The following is a 20,078-nucleotide window of genomic DNA, read 5'->3' on the forward strand; positions in this document are numbered from 1 at the left end:
GAAATTATAAAATATTGACACAAGGCCTTTATTTCCCACACATTTTCACTTTCAAGTAGGTATTTTTGCGCGAATTTTGTGATTGCGTGTTCCGTTTTGTTGTATTTTTTTACACACTTTTTTGCAATGGTTGTCCATGCAATTTTTTTCTCATTTTGGTTTATCTATCATCGTATTTTATTGATTCGAGTTTGATTTAATCTTTCGTTGAGGCCATTTGAAAACAGTGCATCAACAGCCATAAAAACCCTTTTGGTGTTTTTCTCCTTTAAGAATTCTTTAAATTCCTCCGAATTTATGCTAAGGTATTGATCTGTTAGTATCATGTTGATATTGTAACTTTGGGTCACCATCTCGCTTAATTTCATGAAGTCCTCGGGATTGTAGCTTTTTAATTTTTAAATGCAAGCGTATCTCGTAAAATGGTCCACCAAAAGATGCAAATATTTTTTTTGGACTAAGATTCGTCAAAACCTCCGATTGTCTCAATAGATACAATTTTAAAAGGATATTTTGCTGGGCCTAAGTGTGACATTAAACCGTATTTAGAGTATCTTCTTGATTTGTTGTTGATACAAATCTTGCAATTGTTATACATTTTTTTTTGTTTGCTATAGGGTTTTTTTCTATATAGAATGGTGTTATTTTATTCATTATTTAGGTTCTTTCAATGTGACAGTACGTCTTGTGAATATTTTCTATTAAGTTTTTACTTAATTCTTCCGACAATATGATTTTTCTTCTACTTTTTGTTTTCTTACAGTAGATTCCATTTTTCTTTGTCAGTTTAACTTTATGATGTTGTATATTCGGATTTTTATGTTGGTCTTTTTTTAAATCTAGAGTAACCGGTGCCGCAAACAGACTGTATGATTCTTCAATCATATTTCTGATTGTACTTTTACATTACTCGTAAATTACATGTACTCTTATTGTACATCTTCAATTCATTTCTGATTGTACTCTTTATTTTTTCATAAACGACATAAGTTGCCGCTGAAATGGATTTACGTCATTTTAAATTTTAAAAATTTAAGAATAAAAAACTAAATATTGATTATGTTAAAAGTATTAATGTGCCAGTCGCGAATGTGTCAAAATCGATTACTATTTACCAAGTGAATGGAAGAGAGGTTAAAAAAAAAATATTAGAAAAGAAAATATACAGAAACAAAAAAAAAGAATATAAAAATTACACAAACAAATAGTAACAACTTTCTCTTATTTTCGCGAGAAATTGAAAATGTAACTTTTACATCGGACCAATCAACAGACTCTTCCTACATTTCCAGATTTAATTTTTTCGTTTTGCTACTTACTATTACTTCAAATTCGTCTGGCAAATAATTAACGACATATGGAATAATTAGTAGTTTAAATTCCAATGATTGCCTAAAATTCATGTACAAAACCCGAATAAAGCTCAATGGTGGAGCAGGGGTCCCCGCCTGAGTTTCTCAGCAGCTGCGAACCAGCTCGGTACTGGATGCTGGCACAAACAAGCTAACTGCCACAAGCTCGCTGCAACCTGTAGAAAAAAGCCTCAAAAGACTGAGGAAAGAGGCGAAGACGACCATCAAGGAGTGGACAGAGGTCGTCAGGAAGAAAATAAAGAAGAAAGAGAAGACAAGCAACAAGCTTGAGAAGAGCAGTTCAAAACCCCCAACAAGAGAGGAATAAGAAGTTTGGAAAACTATATAGCAACCCGAAAAGAACGAGATCAGATGCAATCCTCCCGAAACCTGAGCAGGACAAAGCCTTCGCAGATCTAGTAGGAGCTATCCACAAACGTCTCAACAATAGCGCAGTGGAAATAGACGTTAGATCGGTTCGGCAGACCAGAGCAGGAGGGGTTCTTCTCAAACTGAAAAAATCTCCGCGGAGGTCAGGGCCTCTTTTGCCGATGCCCTAAAGAAAGCAGTCGAAGTGATAAATAGCGTTACGGAACTAGTCCCAAGGGCTACACTTAAGATAAAAGACTGTGACTGCTGTACAACTCTAGCGGAGCCCAAAGCCTAAAGAGGACCCTACCAAAGCATACTGGAAAAATAGAGGTCAGGCTAACAAACCCTAATTCAAGATAGCAGCGCTTAGCCCTGATTACATCAGAGGAGACAACAGCTAAAAAGCTCCTGAAAGCCGGCCGAGTAGTAAGTAGGGCTCTTCAGCTGCAAAATAAGGCAAGGCGCAGAGGTAAAGCGATGCTACCGCTGCCTCGACTATGGTTATCACAGCGCGACCTGCAAAGGCCCTGACTGCAGCAAGCTATGCTACTTCTGCAGTGACGAGGGGCACAATCACAAAGAATGTAGGGTCAAAGAAACAACGTGCCTTCTGTGCTCTAAGTAAAACGACGCTAAACAGGGAAATCATCTAGCAGGATCTAGGGCATGCACAGCCTTTTGGAAGGCCCTCGCGAAAGTCAACAGAAGATGCTGAGTGTGTTGCAGGGCAATCTAAACAGGAGTAGGACGGCTCACTACCTCCTAACTCAGCTCTGTTCCGAGAAAAAGGCTGATATAGTGCAGATCAGCAAACAGTATCAGGACAGGACAGAAGTAGGATAGTATATCGACGAACTAGGCACCGCGGCCATCTGGATCACAAATCCCCGAGAACTACAAGTTTCGGAACAAGGATTCGGATTCTGCTTTGATTGTGTTAATTTTTCCCTTTTGAATTAAGGAAAATTGCAGCGGGTTCGGCAAGGTTTTATATTATATTATATTAAATGCAAAGCTTCAGTCTTACTTTATTTTAATATTAAAGATTGTATAACACTTATATTTTATAATAGAACCTTTCTTATAATACGTCCGCGCTTCTTAAGTGATCTTCTTCAACTGTCTAGTAACTATTTCCTGATATACTTCCTATCCCTCTTTTGTCTTACCTATTAGTAACTATTGTTCTTTGGGCGCGCATATTTGAATATTACATTAAGGTTAGATGAAATTGTGGATTACTTTCTTATTCCTTTTTAACACTTCCTCTTAATCCTCAATTTCTTCTTTACATTATATTATATATATACCTTTTTTACAAATATGTAATCCTTTTGTATGCCTAATCAATTATTAACTCTAACAATACTACAAGAAAAAAAAATAAATTTTAGTTCTCTTAAATAGCTATCTCGCAGAAAAAATTTGGTTGTATTTTACAATGTTATTTTGTTACTAAATATTCTTTAAATCTCTCAAACTTGTTGTAATTCAATGCTTTTGTTAATATATCAGCTATTTGGTTATTGGTGCTAACATGTTTTATGGTAACATTATTTAATTTTATGTGGTCACTTAGAAAGTGATATCTTACATCTATGTGCTTAGATCTTCTATTAAATATACCTGTTTTCATTAACTGAATTGCACTTCGATTATCTACATGCATTATTATTTTAATTGTTTTATCTAGGAGTTCTTCTAAAAAGTTTTTTAAGTATAGCACCTCTTTACAGCAGTCTGCTGCTACAATAAACTCAGCCTCTGTTGTTGACAGTGCTACTATTGGTTGTTTTCTAGACGCCCAGCTGATTGGTCCGTCACACAGCATTATTACGTATCCACTGGTGCTCTTTCTTGTTTCAGTATCGCCTGCAAAATCTGCATCACAGTAGCAGTGCAGTATATCGTCATTCCCAGTCGATGTGTATGAGATTCCACAGTCCAAAGAACCCTGTAAATATCTAAAAATTCTTTTAACATTTGTTATATCACTACCATTGGGTTTTTCCATTGATCTGCTACAAAAATTTACTGCATAACATATATCTGGTCTTGTTTTCGCAGTAAGATACATCAGATTACCAATGGCCTCTCTGTATGGATAATTTTTATTTTCTTCTTGGACTTCATTTTTCACATTGCTGTTTCCAAGTATGGGTGTGTTTACTGGATTTGCATCCTTCATGTTAAACGTATCCAGAATTTTCCTGGTATATTGTTCTAAAGACAATTTTATTTTACCATCACCGTTTTTTATCTGTATACCTAGAAAAGATTTTGGATTAGTAATTATTGATAGGTCGAAAATTTCTCTTAATCTGGAAACAATGTCTTTTAAAACATCTTCATTATCTCCGAACATTATTCCATCATCAACATGAATTGCCAAAATTGCTGTGTTGTTCTTCCTCTTGAAGATACATTTTTCAGTAATGAGCTGTTGAAATCCATGTTCCTTTAGTGTTTCAGTAAATTTTTTATTCCAGCAATTTGGTGCTTGTTTCAGTCCATACAATGCCTTTTTTAATTTTCCAAATTTTTCTTCTTTTCCATAACCTTCAGGCAGTTTTATATATATGTCTTCCTCTATAATTCCATATAGGAATGCTGTTCGTATATCAAATTTTATATATTTCCATTTGTTTTTACATGCTAATGCAAATAGTGCTCTTAAGGTTGCGGTATTGACAACCGGACAGAAGAGTTTCTCGTAGTCTAGTTGGTCCTTTTGTTCAAATCCTCTTGCAACCAAACGTGCTTTGTGTCTCCCGTCTTCCTTTTTTGTAAATATCCATTTTGTGGAAATGCATTGGTTCTTCATTGCTTCTTCTTCATCTACGATGTCCCATGTATTATTCTTATGTAATGAATCCTTTTCATCCTCAATTGCCCTTTTCCATTCTTCCTTTTCATCACTGTTCATAACCTCACTGTATGTTAAATATGCAATGGGTTCTCCATATCGTTCTGGGCTTTTTCTTGGTCTTTTTGATCTTCTTAGTATCTGTTCCAATCCTTCTTGGTCTTCCTCTACATTCAGCATCTCTTTTTCACTGTCGGATTGTTCTTCATAGACTTTTGTTTCTGGATCCTTCCATTTTTCATCATGCTGTTCTTTCTTTTCATTAAATTCCTCATTGGTCTTAATATTTTCAATTGTATTACAGTTTATTCTTATTGTGCTGTTCACCATCTTTTCTTCAATGCATGTTACTTCTCGCGAAATTCTTATTTTCCTATTCTCTGGATCCCATAGTCGATATCCATTTTCAGTATATCCAACAAATATCATTTCCTTGCTTCTAGCATCCAGTTTCTTCAATGGTCCTGGAGTTTTTACATATGCTTTACAACCGAATATTCTTAAGTTTTTGAGGTTAGGTTTTCTTGAGTTCCACAACTCATATGCAGTTTTCTCATTTATGGTGGTTGGACTTCTGTTGTGTAAATAAGCTGCAACTCGCACTGCTTCACCCCAAAGGTTTTTATTTGTGTTACTTTCTGTAAGCATTGCTCTTACCTTTTCAGTTAATGTTTTATTCATCCTTTCAGCTTTACCATTTAGTTGAGGTGTGTATGGTGGAGTAAAGTCCATTTTAATTCCTTTATATTTACACCATTGCCTTACTGCATTATTGGCATATTCCTTGCCATTGTCACATCTAATTGTTTTTACCCGTTTCTCCTATTTATTTTCTGCTAATTTTATGTATTCTTTTATTTTATCTTCCATCTCATTTTTATGTGCTAGGAGAAATACCATTGTGAAATTAGTATAGTCATCAATGAATGTGCAGAAATACCTCTTTTTATCCCATGTTACTGGTGTTATTGGGCCGCAAACGTCAGTGTGTATTATCTGCAAAGGTCTTGTTGCTCTTTCTCTTACACTGTTAAATGGTTTCCTTTTCTGATTTGTTTTTATACAGGTTTCACAATTGCTTAGCTGACCAAGTATCCCCTTGTCTATCTCCATTCCAGTTGAGATTTCCAGGAGTTTTTTCATATTATCTACACCCAGGTGTCCAAGTCTTTTGTGCCAAAGTAGTTCTGCATTAATCTTAAGTGATGTTTGCATAGCTTCTTCTCTTGCATTGATAGTATATAATCCAACTGTGTTTTTTCTTCCTTCTAATATAATTTTATTATTTTTACTTATAACTACTTTATCTTTATTGAATGTTACCTTTCCTCCAGCTTTAGTAATTTCGTTCACTGAAAGTAAATTCTGTGTTAAGTCGGGAACATAGAGAACATTTTTTAGTTCGCACCTAGCCATTTCTAGTGATCCGAGCTCTCGTGCTGTCATTGTGCCTTTGGTACTAGCTATGTTGATCTTAGTATCTACTGACTTTGACTTTGTCAGATGATCCTTCTGGTTTGTCATGTGTACCGAGGCTCCCGAGTCGACTATCCATTCTTCCTTGGACTCTTCCATACCTGCCATAAATGCCACTTTTCCACTACTTGTTCCTGGTTCATATTCATTTAATCGCTTTCTAAAAAAACAACTATTTTCAGTATGATTAGTTTTCTTACAAATTTTACATGCTGCAGTTGATCCTTTTCTGCAATTCCTGGTGTTATGATTATTTCTCTTGCAGTTGTGACAATACATAGTGTCTTTTCCACTTTTCTTACAGTTTGCTGCAATGTGTCCTCTTTTGTGACACTTGAAACATTCTCTTGTTTCAACTTTCATTGCTATCTCTTCCTCTTCAGCTACATGGTCCCTTGCTTCTTCAGCTAAAAGACGAGCCGTCAAGTTTGTGAGGGTTCGATTATCTGCTGGTGTTGATTCCCATGCACTGATGAAGTACCTGTACTTTTCTGGTAATGTCGTTAATATTTTGGATATCAACATGCTATTATCGATATTTCCTCCAAGAGATTTTATTTTATATGCTATATTATTTAATTCAGCAATGTGTGTTGCCACATTGTGGTCTCTTTTCATTTTATATTCAAAAAATTCTTGCATTGCAGAGCATTTTTGCTGTGCAGTGTCTCTTTCAAAGATTCCTTTTAATTTGTGCCACATGGCATATGCTGAATCACATGTTATTAGATGAATTTTAAGGGTATTATCTATCGTACTTACAATAAATCCTTTTGCTTTCGCATCTTTTCTCCTCCAAACTTCATTGCGTTCTTCTATTGGTGTTTCATCATTTATTTGATTGTGCAGATCAGCTGCTTCTAGAAAGATCGTCATTTGGAATTTCCACATGTTATATCCATTTGCATCTCGCAATTTCTCAATATTATCCATTGTTCCAGTTATATTGTTTTCACTAGCCATCATTTCTCTCTTGATATTCATGTATATTTTCTTGCACACTTAGTTTTATTTTATTTTATTTTATTTTATTTTACACGCGGTCGTTTCAATTGCCGAACACGTGCTCTGGGCCCATAACCTGTTAATTTTTCCCTTTTGAATTAAGGAAAATTGCAGCGGGTTCGGCAAGGTTTTATATTATATTATATTAAATGCAAAGCTTCAGTCTTACTTTATTTTAATATTAAAGATTGTATAACACTTATATTTTATAATAGAACCTTTCTTATAATACGTCCGCGCTTCTTAAGTGATCTTCTTCAACTGTCTAGTAACTATTTCCTGATATACTTCCTATCCCTCTTTTGTCTTACCTATTAGTAACTATTGTTCTTTGGGCGCGCATATTTGAATATTACATTAAGGTTAGATGAAATTGTGGATTACTTTCTTATTCCTTTTTAACAGATTGAGTGAGACATAAGACAGTGACTTATGTCAGTGTTTATCTCACCCCAAACGACCAGATAGACGACTTCCAGGCCAAATTGGTTGGTCTAGAAGATATGGTGCGGGAAATAAAAGGGGATCTCATAGTGACTGAAGACCTCAATGCCAAGCCTCTCGAGTGGGTGAAGGCCAGACCGGACTCCAGAGGAAGAAGGATCATAGAAATTGTGTCGAGATTAGAGCTAATAGTCCTCAACACAGGCTCAAAGGCCTAGCAACAAAGAGACGATCCCGGACGTCTCTCTTAAAACGAACACCTTGCACCAAAGGTAAAAGGCTGGCACTCTAATGACCAACATGAAAAGCACCTGACCGTGTTATGCGGTAATTATTGATTCTCGCCGCAGAACAGTGATGCTGTACGACACGGAAGTCTGGGCCGATGTGCTGCGATATGACATATATCTCAAGCGTATCGCAGCAGTGCAAGGGAAAGGGGCACTCAGGATCGCGTGCTCCTACCGCACAGTCTCTGAGCCCGCAGTGCTAGTAATAGTGGGGGTAATCCTAATCGACCTACTGTCCAGAAGAGAAAATTCGTCTACCTACAAAGGCCCTTTTTGGGGAAGAAGGAGGACTCAAAGCTCGTAAGATCAAGAAGCCTCGAGACCTGGCAACGCAAATGACAACAGAAATCTAGAAGCAGATGGACCGCAAGACTGATAGTAACCTCGAAAGCTGGCTGAACCGGGAAGTCGATTTTTACCTCACCAAACTACTAACGGGACACGGTCTATTCTGCTCTTATCTCGCAAAAATGGGAAAGGGAAACTGCCTTTACGGTGATTCAAGCGTCGATAACGCCCATCAAACTTTTTTTGAGTGTGACTGGTGGAGCGCTGAACGACTCACCCTGAAAGCAAGACCTCGGAGAGATCTAGCCGGACAATATCACCACGATAATGCTCCAAAGACACAAAGAGTGAATCAAGGTATCCTCCTATTTTAAAACCGTTTTAACGACCAAAAGAAGGAGATAAAAAGACTCTAGCTAGTCTTATGGCTCCAGCAGAGCAAAGAGGAGAGTTCTGTTAAGGGACCAAACTGAGTGGCGCCATCCCGAAGTAATATCTCTCAGTGGTGCTGGGATGGGCATACCACGTCACTAGGATAGATATGTGTTTAGTCGATAGGGCTATCTGACAGGCGAGTCTGACACTCCAGGAACTGCACACTTTCCGCAACACACAATACTGACTAATATATACACAGGGTATTTATAGATTTACTAGCCAGCGTTTATCTCGTATATAGAAGATATTTGAAAAAAACGAAATCGGAGAAATTGATACTGTTTTTATAAGCAATGTAATAACGCATATAATTTTTTTATATTTGTATTATTTTTTGAGAAACAAAGGTGTGATTTTCAGTTTCTTAAGGGAGATTGTATATGTTTTTTTACATCACGTGAAAGCGCTAATGGGTTAATTCATATATTTTATTGAACAAAATAAATAACGGAAAGAAACAACGTGAGAGTTTAGGAAGTGTAAAGTTTCTTTAGATATACCAGAATGTTTCGAGAATTGTATCAAACCATTGCAGATTTGTGGTGTCTCGCATCTGCTCGGTGCTGACGCACCACGGTTGACGCTTCGCAGCTGCATTTGTCTCTTCCCAGGGTGGTGCTGATATCTCCTGGACATTGGTGCTAACCTCAGCAGATGTCACCAGCGGCCACCAAAGGTACGCGTGTACAGCAGTGGCACCATCTGCCTAAGCCCTGTAGCCGGTCCATGAAGTCGAGGCAGCTGATTGGCCGAAACATGTATCGTGATCGCGACCAAGGATTCTGACTGGTCGATTAGCGTAGCGTGATCTCTGCGTGCCTTTTCCCCGGGCCCGGCGATCTTCGATTATTCTTGATCAATTATAAATCGATCGCTGAGCCTTCTAGTTGTCTGCGCTAATTACTCTTCCATTTACGTTCTATTATTCTATTCTCTTTTGTGAGTCTGTATGTAATTTTCTATCTTCTTAACAAAAATTCTGTTCTGTAAGATCGCGAGTAAAAAAGGTCCCTCGCCTTGTCCGGTATTTTTATTGGTCATCCCGTTATAAGTGACTCGTCGTTCTGCCCGCGACTAGTGGACTTCCCACACTGGTGTTTCCGACGTGATCTCCAGAACCAGTTTGACTGTGTTTTTCTTCGTTTCTCTTCTATCATTTGGTTTCGTCTCTGGTCAGCTATCTTCTCTTGTCTTCCTTTGCCTTGTGGAATGGCCATTTTCTTTCTACCAGCATTTCATTCCTACAGCGGCAATTTCGTTCTTTTTCTTCTTTCTCTTTCGCACATCATTTGTAAGTCTGTTCTCCTTCATCTTTTCTTTTTTTCTTCCTTCGGGTGTGATTTTCCCTTTCGAGTAGATGCCGATTACGCGAGCTAAGACTTCGGTAGCGCGCAACCGGCGATCAGCCGGACGCGGCTGCGGCGACAAGCTCGCCCATACAAGAACTAGTTGGTCAACGGTCATCCCCCCCCCCCTTACTCTTGCTTCTGTCATGGCGACGACTGACGCATCAGCTTTTAATACCGTGGTTTTTGCACAAAAAACCGACGCCCCCGCCTCCGACAATGCCGGGCGCCGGTCTAATTATCGTTGGCGGCCCTTGTCGTGTTGTAGCCTAGAATTTTGGTTTCTTTAGATGGAATCTCTGTTTAACTGCAACGATATGCGCTCTGATACCGAGCGCTATCACTCGGCCATTGCAGGATTTGACTTTGATACACTGAAAGAGATGGAAGACGTGCTCAACCGTCCGCCTCCCTCCAGGAAGTACGATCATCTCAAAGAGCAAATCCTGGCGCGCTTCAGTGACACGACGGTGCAGCGGCTTCAAAAGCTGTTCTCTGGTCTGACGATGGGGGACCGGACTCTGTCATATTTTAAATGTGATAAGGTTGTGGTCACTTGTTGTTTCGCCGTTGTGTATCTTCCAATTAGATATAGAGTTAATACAGCTACTGCCAGCGATTGTGATATCGATATTATCCTGTCCTCGTGTATTGTCAAAGGTGAAGGTTTCAGATTATTTGTTGGCTATGTGTAGTTGAAATTGCAATAATAATTCCTCAAGTGCTTCTCCTTTTTCGTCTGTACACTTACTAAACCAAGTTGTTGACTTAGCATTTGAGTCTATGCAAAATATAATGTTCTTCCTGTCCAGTACCATTAGGATATTTTCCAAATGAAGCATATATAGATCAATATCCTCACAGTGTTGGAAATATGCACTAACCAAGTAAAACTTTAAATTGTCAATTTTAATCTCGACGCAAATTATGTGGGTGTTGCTTAATTGCTCAATTTTAATAACATCAATTCTTTTGTTAAAAATTACTATTGCCGCTTTAATATTATTAGATGCCATAACATTTGAGAATGTTTTAGTATCTAGTATCACTTTAGTGCATATTCCTATGCCTGCCACCTTATTATGATACGAATAGGGTTCTTGGACCGTAAGTATGTCTATCTTGTGCTCAAATGCTAATTGCCTTAGTTCATCTGATACAGACTTTGAGTTTTGCGCATTTATTTGTCCTATCGTTACAATTTCCCTAGTAGCATATGTTGTAGAGTTACTTACCATAATCTACTTTTTGGATGTAGCTGGCAAGTGCAATCTTATATGCTGGGCATTCTGCTGAACGCGATGAGTGATTGCAAGGTTTTCCTGCTCTTTTGCAGTTGATGCATGTTGGGTTCTTATCCTTAGCTTTGCACTCCTTGTAGTTGTGTCCATCACATCTGCAATGTCCACATGTGTCGGTCTTAGCTTGGCAGTGTTTCGACACGTGACCAAAGGATTGGCACTTGTAGCATCGGCTTACGACGGTGTGGTCTCTGATCCGTAGGGATAGCCATCCAATGTAAACCTCATCATTTTTTAGAAGGCTGTTCCTTGCATTAGGTGATACCTCTAGGATCACGTTGACATTATCAGAGTTTTTGCAGTCTGATCTGTGAGAAATGGAGATTTCTTCAGCAAATTTACTTTTTGACAGTTCCTCCATATTTTGTTGTTTGAGTGCATCGAGAAACTCCGTATTACTCATTTCTTTTGGTACGTTTTGCACCATGAGCATTGGTCTCTTTTTAGATGGTACACCGGTTCGTAAGCCAACCTGTTGCCATTTTTCAGCATTGATAACTCGTTCAAAATCTTCCTTCGTTTTAGTCTCGACAAGAATTCCGTTTTTAGAAATTTTTTTTACATTGCAAATCTTTAGTTTTTCTTTGGCAGGTGCCATATTTGCCATGACCGTTTTTTTTGTCTCTTCGCTGGTACAGATTTTGCTTTCTATTGTTGGGTAGATTGCAACTACGTGTCTAGTTGTGCTTGTATTCTTGCTTGCTTCATTTGCTACTGCCGGGATTTTAAGACAGTCTGCGTAACTAGCTGATTTTGTCTGCGTGGTATGGCTCTTCTATAGCTCGTTTTTGCTTGATGTTGCTGTAAGTATGGCCTGTTCCAATTTTTGCAGCTTATCATCAATAGATCCTTCTGTTAGCTTCATTTGTTAAAAGTTTTTATTCTTATCTTTGAGTTCCAAGATAGTTTTGAGCATAGCAGAAACATTGTTTTTTATTTCAATGAGATCGTCAATGACAATTTCATCAACTTCTATATGTTTAGATTCCTCTCAAAACGTTTGAAAGTTTAAATTTTTTTCTCTATCTCATTATCTGGTTGTTTTTTCATAGGTTTTTTTGGCACGTTGCCTTCGCTATTAAGCTCTTCATCACTTAATTCTTTTCGTTTTTTTGCCTTAATTTTCCAAATAGTCTGTTCATCAGCAATTTCCATTGCTACGACAGACCTATTCTTCAATGGCGAGAATTCCATCGTTTTTAATTGCTTATTTTTAAATTCACTCTTATCTATGGAGCGCTCTGATTGGCTGCTCGACATAGGTTTGCCCAAACCGGACAGTTCGCACTGAGCCGCAATGCGGCGCACCACTCGCGCGGGATAAACTTCTGACCGAAAAGTTTATCCAAGATGGCTGCACAGTAGTCTGAGAACACGAATATAGTTTTTCGTTAATGTTTCTCTTTCACTACTTTAACTAATATAAATTTATATATCAGTTTATTCAGAATTTTTTACACTTTACACTAATCACAAAATAATAATTAGTAAAAGCAAAATAATACACGTTACCACTGGTTTAAAACAGAGCGACGTAGAGACGTCCTACACACTTTAATCCAGGGGGCGCTAGTAGCCGTACAACTGATCTGGACAAACTTGCCGCAACAGCTGAAAGCCTGATGGAGTATGCGCCTCGTGACGTCTGCGCCGTCGGGCAAATTCCTCCTGTCTCGCCGACGGGACTACAAGCGCCCCCTAAAAATCGATACAGCACGTGTCAACGTCGCTCCGTATTTTTTCTGTGAAAAAATAGTTTTATAGCGATCTGCAATTTTAAGTGTGTAATCAGTGTAGAGTGTAAAATATTCTGCATAAAAGTGAACTAAAAGTTATCTGCTTAACGTGGTTTAACAAAAGTTCTGACAAAAACATTTATCGTTTTATTGTGGCATCATTTCATTCGTTCATCTTGGACGCGTGCACCGCTAGCGTTATCTCTTGTTTTTGCGTTGAACTTTGAAACATATAGCATCTGAGCAGCTAAACTCTGAAAAAGAGAGATGATCAAAAAGGAAATGCCAGTACTTCAGAAACAATTAAAACATCTTTTCAACAAATGCCTAAATCAGAGTGTCTTTCGAAATCAATGGAGGATAGCTGAAATTAAGATCCCACGAAAAGTATGGAAAAGCCAGCAACAGAACAAAAATCATAAAGACCTATATCTCTGCTCTTAGTTCGGGGGAAAATCTTGGAGAAACAGATCGCTGGAAGACTGCAGGCTATCTCGCACTTTCATCCTCTGGCTTCAAATAGACAATACAGTTTTAAGCAAGGTAGATCAGCCGAGGATGCTATACAAAGTTAAATTAAGGGACATCGTAAACCAAACGGATTAAAAATACGCAATTTGTCTTATGTTCGATATTTCTGGCGCGTTTGACGGGGTCTGGTGGTCCAGCGTTCTTAGCAATCTTAAGCGCAGGAGCTGCCCTAAAAACATGCCCTAAAAACCTCATCGCGAGCAATCTCTTTAACAGAATAGCTAGATATACAACAAATACCGGCCTACAGGGATCAGTTTTGGGACCGATCATGTGGAGCCTTATCCTTAATGAAATTCCTGACGATGTCTCAGAAACAGAAAATGAGGTTATTGCATACGCTGACGATATCGTGATAGTAGTCAGAGGAAATAATAGAAAAGAACTGGAACAAAAGGCAAACGATGTAACGACAATAGTAAATTGCAAAAACGCTACAGTGTCCTATTCTCATACTTCGCTTCGCTTCGGTAAAACCAAGATTTCGACATGTTTAAAATTTTGTTTGACTTCAGGACCAAGTGCATATTGTTTTTAGACATATAAAGTACACTTTAAGCTAAAAAAAAAAAAAATAATCGATTTTTTTTTAAATTTTAGAGTTTTTTTACCCCTCAAGTAACGCCTCAGCGTTTTGATAGGCTTGTAGCATCCCGCATGTAGAGGGTTTCTCTATAGTAAAGATAATATTAGACTGAATTTTATTTTATGATTTTTATTTAAAGGATACGACTTGCTTTTCTTTTTTGTACACTTCTCAACAGATATGTACAGACTGTTCTAGTCTAGTGACCACTACTTGTTAGCGTGGTTCCCTAGCCTTCTAGTAGCTTTAGAGGGCGCGACCTTCGGTTGTACCGCTACACTACTCCCTTCGGAGCATTTTTCTTATTACATAAAATGCGAAACTTAAAATTATAGATATTTACTAGTATACAAAAATGTAAAAATATATAAAGATATATAAAAATATTGCACTATCTCTATCTTAACCTAATAAGTTTTAATTGGTACATACGAATCGGTATTGCAATTTTTTTCGACGAACGCTGGTTTTAGTCTTTCTATAGATACATTTATATGTTTTCCTTTATAGTTAATTTTGAATATATTATCTGTGATTCTTTGTATAATTTCGTATGGACCTTCGTAAGGCGCTTCTAATGGTTTTTTTACAGCGTCGACCCTTAAAAATATGTGCGTACATGTATACAACCTATCCTGAATAAAATGTTTCTTTTTGGTATGGTGTGCTGTGGGTATCGGTCTGATTTGCCTTATATGTTGTCTTAATTTTTCTAAGAATATGTGTGGATCTTGTAATAGTTCTTCGCTGAGGAAAAATTCTCCTAGTAGTCTGATGTTTTCACCATATACCAATTCCGCAGCTGAAGCTTTTATATCTTCGTTTAGGCTTGTGCGTAGACCAAGGAGCACTGTTGGTAGTATTCCTACCCAGTCTTTTTCTTCATGGCACATTATTGCTGCTTTAAGTGATCTATGCCATCTTTCTATCATTTTATTTGATGCAGGGTGATATGCTGTTGTTCTAATTCTTTTCGCTCCGACTAATTTGGTTAACGCTTCAAATAGTTGACTTTCAAATTGTGTTCCTTGATGAGTTGTAATTGTAATAGGAGAACCAAATCTTGAAATCCACTGCGAATAGAATGTTGTTGCCACTGTATCTGCAGAGGTATCCGGCATTGGAATTGCTTCTGACCATCGAGTAAACCTATCGATCATAGTTAGGCAGTATCTCATATTTTTATTCGTTGGTAATGGACCTATTATATCTATGTGTACATGTTCATAACGTCCTTGTGGTACTTCTATTTTCAAAGGTACCTGTTTGTTATGACGGCTTATTTTGCACTTTTGGCATCCTAAACATGTACTTGACCATTCTGCAATATCTTTGTTCATCTTTGGCCACATGAAGCTTTTTCCTATAAGGTGTTTTGTTAATCTGCCGCTGGGATGTGACAAATTGTGTACGTTCTTAAAAATCTGCCTCCGTAAAGAGACTGAAACGTATGGTCTTATGCTTTTTCCTACTATGTTGCCATATATGTACTTATCAGAGCTATCGAGGAAAATCTTCTGCCGGTTCCATTTTTCTTCTGCCAAAATATTCTTTAGTTCGTCATCCTCTTGTTGCTTTGCCATTAGCTCTTCTGTTGATACTAAGACTGGCATGTCTATGGTTTCCAGTCTTGACATAGCGTCAGCTGCCACATTGTCTTTTCCAGCAACGTAAACAATTTTGGAAGTAAACTGTCCTACGTAATGCAACTGTCTGGCTTGTCTTGGGCTTGCTTTGTCCGTATTTTGCTTAAAAGCGTATGACAGTGGTTTATGGTCAGTCTCTATTATTAATTCTCTTCCTTCGACAAAATATCTGAAAAACTTTAAACTTTTATAGATAGCTAATAATTCCCTATCATACACACTATATCTAATTTGCGCTTTTTCTAGTTTCCTTGAGAAATATCCTAGTGGTTCCCATTTGTTATCGCAGAATTGTTCTAACACTGCTCCAATTGCGTTATCGGAAGCATTAGTCTTTAATTTTAATACTGCTTTCTCTTTTGGGTATGCCAATAACGTTGCTGTGGCAATTGCTTCTTTGGCTTTTTTAAAAGCTTCTTCCGATGCTTGATTCCATTCTATCAGTCTTTTGTCGTGCTTCTTGGCACCTATCATATATTTTTTAAGTAGGTCAAGCCATTCTGCAGCCTTTGGTAAGAACCTCCTATAAAAATTCACTACCCCAAGGAAACGTCGCATATCTGAAACAGTCTTTGGTTTGGTATAGTTTTGTATAGCGTGGACTCGCTCATCCAACGGCGCTATACCCTTATTATCTATCTTATAACCTAAGTAGTTTACGCTATTTTGAAAAAAATTACACTTTGAAATATTTATTGTTAGTCCATATTGCCTAAGTCTATCAAATATTGCACGCAAAAGTTTTTCATGAGATTCCTTATTTTTAGACGCTACAATTATATCATCTATGTAACAGGCACAGAAATCTAATTTGCTTAATACTATATTCATAAACCTTTGGAATGTTTGCGCCGCGTTACATAAACCGAAAGGCATCACTGTGTATGCGAATTAACCAAAAGGTGTAATTACCGCTGTTTTTTCTATATCTCCCTTAGCCAACGGAATTTAGTGATATGCTCTAAACAAATCTATTGTGGAAAATATATTACAATCACAAAATTGTTGCGTGACGTCGTGTACATGTGGAATGGGGTACCTGTCTGGTACCGTAACGCTATTCAATCGCCTATAATCTCCACATGGCCTTCATTCGCCATTTTTCTTTGATACCATATGCAGAGGGCTCGCCCATTGACTTTTGGACGGGCGACAGATTCCTTCGCTGACTAGTTGCTGAAATTTGGCTTGTGCGATTCGCAGTTTTTCCGGATTCAGTCTTCTTGCTCTCTCTGCTATCGGAGGACCTTTTGTGATAATATAATGTTTCACCGTGCGGCTGATGGGTTTCCTTGAAGTTGATTTAGTTAAATCTGCGTACTCCCTAAAAAGTTCTAAATACGGACTATTACAATTAATGGTCAAAATGGTAGGAACGTCTATATTTACTAATTCTGCTTTCCTAGAAAGCAATTTATTGCCGTCCAACAATTTTTTGTTTCTTAAATCTGGTAGTAAATTATAAAAATGTAAGAAATCAGCGCCAATTATTGCTTTAGAAACATTCGCTATAATGAATCTCTATGAAGTCCAAGATTTAAGTTTAAAAGTTTTTTTCCGAATGTGTCTATTTCTGCACCATTTGCCGCATATAACTTACACGTATTGTCTTTGGTTTCATTTAACGAAGTACGTGGAATCACTGAGACGTCTGCACCAGTGTCTATTAGAAAACATGCTCCTGTTTTCCTATCATTTACCATGAGGCGCAGGTTTTTCGTCGCGTCGTCAACCGCCTCTATTTGAGACGCTTGCACTAGTTTTCCGAAGGCTTTTTTTTTATCCGGGCCTGTCCACTTGCACGGGGATCTGCACTTCCACAATCGTTCCGCGAATTTCCAGTGGTAGTAACATAGGCCGTCATTGTTTCGGTGAGTGCTTGACGATCGGCTTCGACTTCGGGATCTTCCGCGGAAACTTCGGTATTTTCTTCTACCGCGCATCAATTTTTCTATCTTCTCCGTTAGTTGCGCGATTTCCTGCTTGATTTCTGCTGCCTCGCGATTGGTTGTTGTTTGAGCGGCACTTTCTATTGACGCTGCTTCCGTAATAGCGGCCGTTTCCGGCAGACGCTCTCTCTCGAGGATCTTGTCACCCATTTCCGCTAACTTTGCGGGTGACGTATTTTCGTCTACAATTGCCAGGATCTCTTGTGCCCTGGTTGGCATCCTTTGCATCCATAACGTTAGGAGCATTTTTTCGCTAACACTATCACCTGCTAGGCGTTTCATTTCTCTCCAAAGTTCGGACGGTTTTTTGTCTCCTAATTCAACTCCCATTAATAATCGCCTTAGCTGTTGTTCGTCGGATTTAGTTAGTCTGTGTATTAAGGCTTCCTTTAAATGTGTATACGTACATTGCTCGGGGGGGGGGGGGGATGCTAAGATGTCGTGTACCTCTCTTATCAGCATGGTATCCAAATTCCTTACTACCGCTGAAAACTTTACGGCATCCGATTTAACGTTGTACGCCGCGAATTCCTTTTCCAACATTACGAACCATGAATTTGGTTCCTCTTTCCAAAAAGCTGGAAGCGTTACATTTCTAAACTCACTGGCATTGACTTCCTTTTTGTATCGGCACGGGTCACGTCGGCTTCGCTGGTTAGTTGCGCCATTTTTTTATTCTTTTTATTTTTTTTATTTTAGTTTTTGTATTATTTTTTATTTTTCACGCGGACGTTCCTGGCTTTCAGCACCAATTTACTGTAGAGGGTTTCTCTATAGTAAAGATAATATTAGACTGAATTTTATTTTATAATTTTTATTGTTAGGATGCGACTTGCTTTTCTTTCTTGTACACTTCTCAACGGCTACGCACAGACTGTACTAGTCTGGTGACCACTACTTGTTAGCGTGGTTCCCTAGCCTTCTAGTAACTTCAGAGGTCGCGACCTTCGGTCGTACCGCTACACGCACCTGCTCGGTGCTGCCACCTCTCGGTCAACTCGTGAGTTGCAGAGCTTCTCTCCAGGGCGGTGCTGACACCTTCCTATACACCGGCACCAACCTACGCAGATGTCCCTAGCAGCCGCCGGGAGTGCGCGCGTCCGGCGGTGGCAGCATCTGTCCGGCCGAAACATGTGACGTGATTTCGACCTGAGGTTTTGATTGGCGGATTAACATAGCGTGATATCGGCGCGTCTGCTTCCGCGCCCCGATGATCTAGGATTCAGCGGAAGCTGGATCGATATCGATCATTCTTGTGCGGTTGGTCAAATAACCTAGTCAACATTTTCGCTTCCTCGTGATTTCAATTTTGTCCTTCAACAAAATTCTGTGTCTCCTCTTTCTCGTGTGCTTGTTCGCTATTTCTCTTCGTCATTTTCTGTTCTGTGAGATCACTAGTGACAAAAAAGGAAGTTTCTACTGGTCGTCGTCCGGCGTCAGTGATTCGTCAACGCAGTGGTCAGTAACTAGCAACGCGGCGCGGCCTATGGGCGGGAATCTACTTCCACGTCCACATTGGTGACCCTGACGTGATCTTGCAGAACCAGATCTGATTGGTTTTTTCTCTTCTTTCTTTTTTTCCTAATTGTCTATACGGGTTCGCCTATGATCGGCAGTAAAAAAACGTTTTCTATTCGTTGTTTCTGGCTTGCCCTCTTAACGACAATTTATTTTAACTCGTGGTCTTGTCTTTTGTCGGCCATTTTGATTCGTGGCAACGTTTTACAGCCATTTTTAACAGTGGTTTTGTCTTTGGCAGCCATTAAGTTCGCCTGTTCTTTCGTTCTCTTGTCCTTTCTCGCACACTCGGCCTGCCACGTCATCGCAGCGTCTTCGGTACCTTTCGTTCGTCTTCGGTACCTTTCGTTCTTCGTCATCTTCGTTCGTTTCTTTCCGTTTCGCGTTCTTTTCTTTTCGTTTCTTCCGTTACTTTTCGTTTCTCCTGTTTCTCTCGCGTCTTTCGCTCGTTTTACTTCCTTTTTTTCTTCTTTTCTTTTCGTCTTTCTTTATTAACATGCCGATCACACGTTTCGGAAGCCTCACAGCGCGTCACTGTCGAATCGTCGGGTGCGCCTGCTCTTCAGGATTTGCCTGCAACTGCCCCAGTGGTCAGCAGGTTCCTCCCCGGCTCTTGGTGCGACTGCAGCACCCGATCGGAGCCTCTATTTCAGAGGGGACCGTTTCTGAAGAGACGAATCAAGCACACTTTGGCTCTTCCGACCCCATCTTCGCGACCCCTTCTGCCGCCACTCCTCTCGACGCTTGGCGCCGTGCAGTTTATCCGTGGCCGCGCTTTTCGCGTCGTAGTCCGGAGGTTTGGTTCGTGCAGATAGAGTCGCTGTTCCATAGCAACGACGTTGCCTCGGATACGGACCGCTACCATGCAGCCGCCACCGCACTTGACTTTGACACAGCGGACGAAAGGATTGACATGCTTCAGCGCCCTCTGAGG

The 20,078-nt window shown here is 39.1% G+C and overlaps 1 protein-coding gene across 1 annotated transcript; it reads right to left on the reverse strand.

The window, feature by feature from the left end:
• Positions 1 to 17,185: 17,185 nt before the first annotated feature.
• On the reverse strand, positions 17,186 to 19,503 carry LOC149032301 (uncharacterized). The gene is made up of 3 exons (XM_089173374.1): positions 19,353 to 19,503; positions 18,074 to 18,204; positions 17,186 to 17,971 (listed from the first exon to the last, which is right to left on the reverse strand). The coding sequence occupies exons 1-3, from the start codon at positions 19,501 to 19,503 to the stop codon at positions 17,186 to 17,188; spliced, it is 1,068 nt and encodes a 355-aa protein (XP_089029500.1).
• Between the last annotated feature and the right edge of the window lie 575 nt (positions 19,504 to 20,078).

Source organism: Polistes dominula, unplaced genomic scaffold, assembly GCF_049000335.1.
Source record: "Polistes dominula isolate Pdom_NZ unplaced genomic scaffold, Pdom_raw_medaka contig_386, whole genome shotgun sequence".
In the NCBI taxonomy this organism is placed as follows: domain Eukaryota; kingdom Metazoa; phylum Arthropoda; class Insecta; order Hymenoptera; family Vespidae; genus Polistes; species Polistes dominula.